The sequence below is a fragment of the Arabidopsis lyrata genome, assembly GCF_000004255.2.
Source record: "Arabidopsis lyrata subsp. lyrata unplaced genomic scaffold ARALYscaffold_3, whole genome shotgun sequence".
Lineage (NCBI taxonomy): Eukaryota > Viridiplantae > Streptophyta > Magnoliopsida > Brassicales > Brassicaceae > Arabidopsis > Arabidopsis lyrata.
In genome coordinates this window covers 24,135,353-24,143,978 of record NW_003302553.1, presented here as the reverse complement: position 1 = coordinate 24,143,978, position 8,626 = coordinate 24,135,353, and the positions used below count along the sequence as shown (strand labels likewise).

At 39.4% G+C, this 8,626-nt stretch overlaps 3 protein-coding genes across 4 annotated transcripts; 1 reads left to right on the top strand and 2 right to left on the bottom strand.

Moving 5' to 3' along the window:
- The first annotated feature begins 614 nt into the window (after positions 1-614).
- LOC9320297 (diacylglycerol kinase 5) lies at positions 615-4,248 on the top strand. Of its 2 annotated transcripts, XM_021030943.1 has the most exons (12): positions 617-1,058; positions 1,137-1,265; positions 1,373-1,458; positions 1,547-1,673; positions 1,756-1,804; positions 2,066-2,148; positions 2,273-2,340; positions 2,720-2,794; positions 3,015-3,102; positions 3,206-3,322; positions 3,417-3,722; positions 4,067-4,248. In XM_021030943.1, exons 1-12 carry the CDS (start codon positions 744-746, stop codon positions 4,142-4,144), a joined length of 1,521 nt encoding a protein of 506 aa, XP_020886602.1. In that variant the 5' UTR covers positions 617-743; the 3' UTR covers positions 4,145-4,248. The 2 variants fall into 2 exon arrangements, with proteins under 2 accessions (XP_020886601.1, XP_020886602.1); XM_021030942.1 differs by lacking the exon at positions 4,067-4,248 and having other exon boundaries at positions 615-1,058; positions 3,417-3,957.
- Positions 4,226-5,774, bottom strand: LOC9320296 (protein THYLAKOID FORMATION 1, chloroplastic). The gene is made up of 5 exons (XM_002884184.2): positions 5,467-5,774; positions 5,111-5,378; positions 4,820-5,036; positions 4,596-4,711; positions 4,226-4,468 (listed from the first exon to the last, which is right to left on the bottom strand). The coding sequence occupies exons 1-5, from the start codon at positions 5,648-5,650 to the stop codon at positions 4,357-4,359; spliced, it is 897 nt and encodes a 298-aa protein (XP_002884230.1). The 5' UTR covers positions 5,651-5,774; the 3' UTR covers positions 4,226-4,356.
- Positions 5,775-6,136: 362 nt separating this feature from the next.
- On the bottom strand, positions 6,137-7,724 carry LOC9322380 (ethylene-responsive transcription factor ERF053). Its single transcript, XM_002884183.2, has one exon. It carries the CDS (start codon positions 7,253-7,255, stop codon positions 6,272-6,274), a length of 984 nt encoding a protein of 327 aa, XP_002884229.1. The 5' UTR covers positions 7,256-7,724; the 3' UTR covers positions 6,137-6,271.
- Positions 7,725-8,626: the final 902 nt, after the last annotated feature.

The window sequence follows — 8,626 nt, the reverse complement described above, 5'->3', positions numbered from 1 at the left end:
ACTCAAAGTAAATTCCCAACCGCTCTCATTTACCGTACCGCCTTTTCCATTAGCTATCTTTAACAGCATTATCTACAACCGCTATAAATTCTTTAACCACTTGGTTTAAACGTGATTACCAATTAGAGACCCATAATCTTAAAAACAAGTTAAAATCTACCAAACATTCATTTTTTTTTTAACAACTGAAGCTTTTTATTAAATTGTATAAGGTTGATACAAATAGGGGATCAAAACAGGAGGAGGAACAGAGTACACTAGTGATATAATGAACTAAGAGAAAGGGCTTCTTGGACCATCTTGTCTGCTGCACTGTTTCTTTCCCGATTAACATGATCTAAAGATGAGAGGGGAGCTTTGCCATCCAATGCCGTATCTGTGAATGATCCTCACACTTATTGATCCAATCTGCCAAACATTGATGACCTTGATTTCAAAATACATTCAAATCCATTGAAATACAAAATTCAATAACACCTAGTAAATTTAAAAGTTCTAAATACAGTTAATTTTGGATCAAACAATGCAAATGCAGCGCATGACTGAGTCCGCGTCAGAAAATGGGGCCAACTGCTCCGTAGCCGCCAAGAATCTCGAAGGTGTGGACCTTTCCTCCTTTATTCGAGTTGGACGTTTATTGAAAGACAAGTATATATTATTATATAAATAATTTCAAAAATTCAGTTTCTCAGATCCCGATTCCTTTCTCTTGATCATCATCATCATCTTCTTCCACCAAATTAATGGATAAATACAATACTTTATCAGATTTTCTCAAGGAGTTCTACATCCCTACGTACGTCCTGTCGCCGGAGGAGGAGGAGGAGGAGGCTGTTCCTCCACCTGCGAGCCCCGTCCTTGTCTTCATCAACTCCAAAAGCGGTGGTCAGTTGGGTGGCGAACTCATTCTCACCTACCGATCTCTTCTCAATCACAATCAGGTCTTTGATCTCGACCAAGAGACTCCCGATAAAGTGCTCCGCAGAATCTATCTTAACCTCGAGAGGCTCAAAGATGACGATTTCGCTCGTCAGATTCGGGAGAAATTAAAAATCATTGTAATTCCTGAAGAAAGAGACTGTTTTCTGAAACCAAATGAATGCAACATGTACTAATTCCATCCCCATCATTATTAGGTTGCAGGAGGTGATGGCACTGCTGGGTGGCTCCTTGGAGTTGTGTGTGACCTTAAATTATCACATCCTCCTCCAATTGCCACTGTACCTTTGGGTACAGGAAATAACCTTCCCTTTGCTTTTGGATGGGTGTGTTACTTACTACACTCCTCTCAATCAATACACTTGCCTGCCTATGTTTTTTTTCTTTCTTAATTACTATAAGTGTATCTCTCTCTCTCTCTCTCTCTCTACAGGGAAAGAAAAATCCAGGAACAGATAGGACTGCAGTGGAGTTGTTTTTGGATCAAGTGTTGAAGGCAAAAGAGATGAAGATTGACAAGTAATTGTTACATCTATCTCTCTGTCTCCACAGTTTTTGTTAGTCTTTACTTTTGGTGTATGTATAACCGACTATCTGCTGTTTCAAGTTGGCACATACTTATGAGGATGAAAACTCCTAAAGAAGGTGGTTCTTGTGATCCTGTTGCTCCTCTTGAATTACCACATTCTCTACATGCATTTCACCGTGTTTCTCCAACAGATGAACTAAACAAGGTAATTAACCTTCCGCCTGCCATTATTATATAGCTGTGTCTCTTTCTTTCTTTTTTTGTCTTATATCCCTTCATGTTTTCAGGAAGGCTGCCACACATTTCGAGGGGGGTTCTGGAATTACTTTAGCCTCGGTGAGACCACTATTGCTCCTCTTGCTTCCATCTAACTTTGGATTTCCCACAAGTCATAAGCAAAATAGCACTCTAGTTAGGAGTTGATCAGCTAACTTATTGAGTTTCCATCTTATTATGTAGATAACAAACTGCCATGAAGTTATTGGATTGTTTGTATTGAAATTAAATAAACAAAACCAGTTATCGTCCATGATCATTTTGATTATCAATCTTTAAAGACAAATCTCCTTGAAAGTTCTTTCTATTGTGCTTCTGCAGGAATGGATGCTCAGATTTCTTATGCGTTTCATTCTGAGAGGAAGCTTCACCCTGAAAAATTTAAGAATCAGCTGGTTAATCAGGTACCATTTTGAGTTTGACCTTTTAGATTACACCTTCTCTTTTTAACCCCCCTTCACTGGAATTTATACTAAACAAATAATAAATACTTTGCATTTGCTTCACACTTTCTTCTCCCATTGCCAGAGTACGTATGTAAAGCTTGGCTGCACGCAAGGATGGTTTTGTGCCTCTCTTTTCCACCCTGCTTCACGGTGTGTATAGACATACTTTCGTTTCATTGTTTTTCTGTTTCTGAGTTTCTGGACATGAATGATTATATTGCTCTGCAACACTACTGCCTTTTCTTTTGTTTTTAGTATACTGTTATAGTGTTAGTAATTAGAAATTTGGTGCCCATGATTCTTTTCAGCATATGTTCATTTTGCTGCTTGGGTCTTGTTTTGTGCTAAACAATTGTCAAATTTGACGTACTCTCCAACATCAATATAGAAACATGTAATCTTATGCTGGTTTTATATTCTCGGTTAAATGGTCCACATTTCATTCTTTTGGCTGTAATTTAATTTCTGTTTATACATGATTTTGCTCTCTATCACAATGTTAAGGAAAGCTCTATGGCTTCCCCTGCAGGAATATAGCTCAGCTTGCCAAGGTTAAGATTGCAACTAGAAATGGCCAGTGGCACGACCTCCACATACCTCATAGGTAATTTTTATTCATCCAGTGTTTATTGTCCTGAGGGATCACTAGATACAGTCCAGGATGGACATGTTGGGTAGTCTTGGGGTTTTTCTCTGTGTGGGACCTTTAACTATATATGGTTACATCTCAAATGTAACAAAGCAATGTCCTACTTTCTTGCAATATGCTGTTCATGCTCGAATATAAACTTCTCCAATCCCGACATTTGTTTCTGCTCTTGCAGCATCAGGTCCATTGTATGTCTGAATCTGCCTAGCTTTTCTGGAGGTTTAAATCCTTGGGGCACACCAAATCCCAGGAAACAACGCGATGTAGGTTTTACAAACTCTTGACATTGCCTGAGTGCTACATAAGTTTATGTATTTATTATCTTCGCCATGGTATATGCATGTTTCTTTGTTGTGACACAAACAGAGAGGCTTGACTCCCCCGTTTGTAGATGATGGCCTCATTGAGGTTGTTGGGTTTAGAAATGCTTGGCATGGTCTTGTTCTGCTCGCTCCAAATGGACATGGGACACGACTTGCCCAGGTAAGAATTGTACAAGTTGGAAGTGATAAGGACACACACACACACATAAAGATATGATGATTGAGTGCATACAAATGATAACTTCTGTGACTAGGCAAATCGCATTCGCTTCGAATTTCACAAAGGTGCAACTGACCATACATTCATGAGGATGGATGGGGAGCCCTGGAAACAGCCACTGCCACTGGATGATGAAACTGTGATGGTAGAGATTTCACATCTTGGCCAAGTGAACATGCTTGCAACTCATGACTGTCGGTCCAGAAGCATGTTTGACCCTTCAACACCACGCCATTATGATGCTGCAGAAGAGTATGATGATAATGAAGACGAATCAATGGCTGAAGGCGAGGAATTTAGAAAGTTTGGTGCTGCGGATACCTTCAAGATTCCTGATGAGGTTGATATTTCTCAACTTAGTTAGACAATTAACCATTTTCATTGTTGATTCTATGCATTCTTCCTCCGGTCTCTGAATTTTTTTTATTGCCACTTTCATAAAGAACAAGCTAGCAGCAACTGGTATAGATTGGTACCCGTCTTTATTCTTTTCTTTTTTTTTTGGTCGTTCACGCTCAATGGCTGAGATTATGTATCTGGATTTATAGCAACGCGATTTCTCCCTTCTATTTCAAGCGCATGTACTACAACAGCAGCTAGCAGGACAGTGCAATTTAGATGTTCCAAGTGAGAAGTGAGTCTCTGTTGCAACTCCTTAAACATAGAATCTGACCTTTTTTATAGGGAAAACACAGTAATGAAAAAGGCAGGGCTTCAAGGAGGAGGAATTCAAATGTTCATGGTTGGTCACATTTCTTCTGAAGGCGGCACTTAAATCTTAAACAAACTTGTCATAGTAACAGCACAACACTAACCTCATCAATGTATAAAATACCAGATGAATCAACATTATGTAATTCATGTAATCGAAAAGAAAAGCAAACATATACACGTCTGAAATGTTCTTAGAAATGAGATATCTTGGGCATAGTTGTTGCTAAGAAAAAGAAAAAAAAGTCACAATTGATTTTTTACTATTTCCATTCAACCAAGAAAGATGGGTTATATAGAGTATCTCCAAGACACTTGGAGATTGTTTCATTAGCCTTCTGGGATTCGGCTCTCTCCCCTTGCTTCTTCTTCTCCCTGAGTAACCAAAAGTAAAAATATCAAGTTAGGCTCTATATAAAAGAGTTTAATCGTGCAGCAAGTACTGTATATGCTCAAATAGACCAGTGCCTAGTGTAGATAGATAGGGATTCAATATCAGTACCTCTCGACATACTCCCTAAGCAATTCCTTGGCTTGGACAAGCTTTGACAGCAGGTTACGATACACATCCAGGTCCCGATCCACGCTTTTCTTGTTGATATTTAGGGATGCACAAAGCTGTTCCATGAGACACAAATAGGAAAAATGTGAGATGTCAGAGAGAACACACTTGCACATTGCCAGTGAACATAATGGCAATGTGAGATCTCAGACGAATAGAATCACCTTGTCCAAGACAGTTGGATCAGTAGCACTTGCAAGCTCAAGTAAACGAAAGAGCCCAACGGCGAAGAACCTACTGTAACTAAATCCCTCCTTACTCGCAGCTCTTCCTGCAATGTCCTTAAGAAGTGCTTCAATTTCTCCTTGTCTAGAGGAAAAGTCAACTAGTGAAGCAGAAGTCTGACTTCTTGCCCATTCCTCCATCTTCTGAGCATCAATTCTGTTTGAAGCAAAAAAAAAGGTTGTCATCTTCAACAAGAAGACATTATTATCAAGGAGAAGATGGAAGCTAACCGGTATTGTTTAGGATCTTCATTCAAGGCTTCTATGTAAGCTTTAAAAATGGCATCTCGATCTTGATCGCTCGGATATCCTTCCATGAGCTGATCATACACAGTGACAAAGCCAAGTGCAAAAACAGGATCGTAACGATAAGTCTTCTTATACCTCATCAAATGCTGCTGTACAATGAGCTCCTGCAAAACCGTGTTGTAGATACTCGGGATAGGTCGCTTGTAAGCTTTTAGGAAATTCGACTTTGTCTCTGATACAGGAGGCACATCTGACCAACAACAGAAAAGAGTTCATTCATTGAGACTAATAAGAGCAAAACTGACTAATCCAATGCAGAGTGGGGATAAAGAATTCACCGGTAACAGTGGACATGCAGTGAATAAGAGATCTCGAAGTGGAACGCGAAGTCAATGAGTGGCGAGAAGACTTGGTGCAGATGCGAATTGTGGAGGCGAGAGGACGACAAGGTGCGAAATTGGAGATCTTGTCCGATTGACCCAAAGCTGGTAAGGAAAGGGAAGAGATTGCAGTTGCAACCATTGCGAAACTGAAGAGAGAAAGAGGAGAAGAAGAGTTGTTGAGACTTGAAAGAGGTTTTCGCTTTGCTTAATCAAAAAAATCTCATTGGAAGGATGATTGATGGCTCTGGTTTGGTTGGATCTTCTGAGTTTCGACTTTTGAGTGGCTTATCCAACTCCACGAGCTCTCGGTAGTACGACACGTGTCCCTTGTGTGTCCACGTTAAGACTAGGCCCATTTACTCTGGATTTTGCTCATCTAATAAAGCCCATAAATAAATGCAGCATGTCAAATTCCGTGGGTACTAGTAATAATAATAAATAAGTGATAACACACAATCATAATTGTACAAACTCGTTTATTCATGCTCAAGAGTCATCGGAATTCAACTTGTTAGTACATTGATCGTTTCCAACAAACTTAAAATTGCTTTACTTAATCTTAATCAGGATTTGATCTCTTTGTTTTTTCAGATGACGGGTTATTGATCTTCTCACTCTCTTTCTATGGTAAGAATAATAAGATTCGTAAAAATATGGGGAATGAGGGAGATGACAAAAGCTGTCTCCACCCAAAACCATAAAACTAGTCAGTCATACAACTAAGCATCTATACATTCTAACATGTGAAAGTGCAAAGGTTCTAAATTGTATCAGAAGAAGAGTTTTGTGGGGGATCATGATCGTCCTTGTGGTTAGAAATGGGAAAGTGGTAATCATCCCATAGAGGGCTTCCAGGTCCCCATTCCTCTGGAATTGCATTGAACCATGCCTCAGCCCAACCTGTCTCCTCACTCACCCTTCCCACTGCCAATGCCGCGCTTGAATCATCTTCTCTTCTTCCGCTTGCCTCTTCACTAGTAGTCGCCGTCTCGCATTGTTTCTGATGCACCGGAGTTGACTCTTGTTTATTGAGAAAAAGCTCGGGAAAATTGAGCCTGGCGGTCTCACCCCTCAACTTGAAGGCCTCGCGGTCGTAAGCCATGGCGGCTTCCTCTGCTGTATCGAATGTCCCTAGCCAGAGACGTGTCCTGTTTCGTGGCTTACGGATCTCAGCAACCCATTTTCCCCAGTGGCGTTGTCTGACCCCTCTATATAGCTTGGTGGCACTGAATGGTTGAATGGGCGGCCTCGTCAGTGGCAGATCACTTTCTTGTCTTAACATGTTCATCATCATCATTCTTCCGCTCGGGCTCAGCTTCAATATGTCTCTCCAGTACTGCAACATATGTTGTTGTTGTTGTACTAAATATGGCTGCACCTGTAGTTGAGGACCAAACGAGATCATTTGTTGCTGTCTTTGTCCTGAAGGGTCATTCGGGTGTAAAAATCGTTGTTGATTTTGAATCGCTGGAGCGAGGGAAAAGGGAAAAGCGACACTCGAAGAAGAGACAGGGCATTTAGTTGTTGGTGGCGGCTGAAGGAGATAAGGATTATGTCGGTCAAAGGTCCTAGTCTTCCTAAGACCTCTTTGGGACGTAGAGGAAGCTTCTCCTAACCACATGTCCGAGCCAGAACCCGAATCTTTATACTTGCCGCTACTAAACTGGAACTCCTCATCCATTTTCTCTGATTCATTTGTACCAAGGCTCCTGATGGATTTTCCCTTGTTCTTAGCTGTAGCCATAGATGATTCTCACTATCCTATTCAGGTAACGAGGAGATTTGGAATGCAGAAGAGAAGATCAGCTACGTCTTTGAGAAAACAGAGCAAGAGCGGGAGAAACAGAGAGATTTGTTGTGTGGTTGGTTATGAATTATTTTCCCCCTTTTATATCAGAACCGGTGGGTATTAACTAAGATGTTGACATATAGCACTAAGCAAAATATCTCATCCCGTCTCAGGACCGGACCATGCCCTCTTCTGTTTTTTTGGACGGTGAAACATTCTTTATTTTTCTTCTTAATTATTACAAATATGTGCATGTATACATTGTTGATAGTATGGTCGGCTAACCGCGGCTAAGGATGACATGAGATGAGAATGAGATTGAAGCAATTGATTACGATGTAACGTTTATTTTAATTAGGCTTATTATCATCATCTATCGAGGTTTAGCAATTTGTCGTCAAAGTCCGCCTTGACTTTTCTTATTTTCTCATTTTTTTAGTATATCCCACCTACAGAAGACATTAACGACAAAAAAAACCGACCAAAATTGAAACACACAAATAACTTAAAAGAAAAATATCTCATGTACCCTGCCCATGTCAGTAGCACCATATATATAACTTATTGTAAAATTTGTAAATTTTATATGCAACCTTATAGGGTTGAAAAATGAAATGTTTTAATGTCTCTCGACTAGAACTTAGAAGCCTTGGTCTTTTGGCATATTAAAATGACGTGGACGCAATGAGGTGGAGAGGCTGAAGTAATAAACTTTCGGCAGAGGATAAACAAACATAAATAAACAAACTCCAAAACAAAGAAAAAAAGACAGAGAAAAGGAAAGCTTAAAGCTTAAAAAGTCGGTGACGGACGGAATGGGTCAGCTCTCTCCACTTCTCCACTTTCCTTCTGTCTCTCCAATCATAAAACTTATATATTATTCTTGAAAAAATCATTGCCAGCTACACGAATTATACGCCAACACATCACTACACATGCAGACTATTTTAATGTCTCGCTAACTACACGAACTATTAGTATTACATACGGACATCCCCGAACTATCATCGGTTATGTGTGAAACACCATAACCATCATTTTAAGATAATATAAATATCTTGTTAACTACACGAAGTATTTCTTTTTTTTGTCAACTACACGAAGTATTTTTCATAAAATTTTTTTTTAAAAAAGTAATTAAAAAATAAAAAATAACTAAAAAGTAAATATTACACTATTATAAATTATAGGGAGACTCACAAAAATGCCCCTTTTTCAATACCCCTTTTCAAAAATGCCCCCTTTGGCTGTATATTTTTAAAAATATCCCTTTTTATGTACAAAATGACTAAATTATCCTTCTTTTAAAAAAAGATATCACAAATA

What these genes read in the sequence shown, in the direction of transcription:
- LOC9320296 (XM_002884184.2), bottom strand. Translation starts at nt 5,650, where the DNA reads ATGGTTGCAACTGCAATCTCTTCCCTTTCCTTACCAGCTTTGGGTCAA. An exon ending in GAAGATCCTAAACAATACCG is followed by an intron (nt 5,037 to 5,110) that starts GTTAGCTTCCAT and finishes TGCTTCAAACAG; the next exon opens with AATTGATGCTCAGAAGATGG. An exon ending in ATCCAACTGTCTTGGACAAG is followed by an intron (nt 4,712 to 4,819) that starts GTGATTCTATTC and finishes CTCATGGAACAG; the next exon opens with CTTTGTGCATCCCTAAATAT.
- LOC9320297 (XM_021030943.1), top strand. Translation starts at nt 744, where the DNA reads ATGGATAAATACAATACTTTATCAGATTTTCTCAAGGAGTTCTACATC. An exon ending in GGGAGAAATTAAAAATCATT is followed by an intron (nt 1,059 to 1,136) that starts GTAATTCCTGAA and finishes CATCATTATTAG; the next exon opens with GTTGCAGGAGGTGATGGCAC. An exon ending in ATCCCAGGAAACAACGCGAT is followed by an intron (nt 3,103 to 3,205) that starts GTAGGTTTTACA and finishes TGACACAAACAG; the next exon opens with AGAGGCTTGACTCCCCCGTT.
- LOC9322380 (XM_002884183.2), bottom strand. Translation starts at nt 7,255, where the DNA reads ATGGCTACAGCTAAGAACAAGGGAAAATCCATCAGGAGCCTTGGTACA.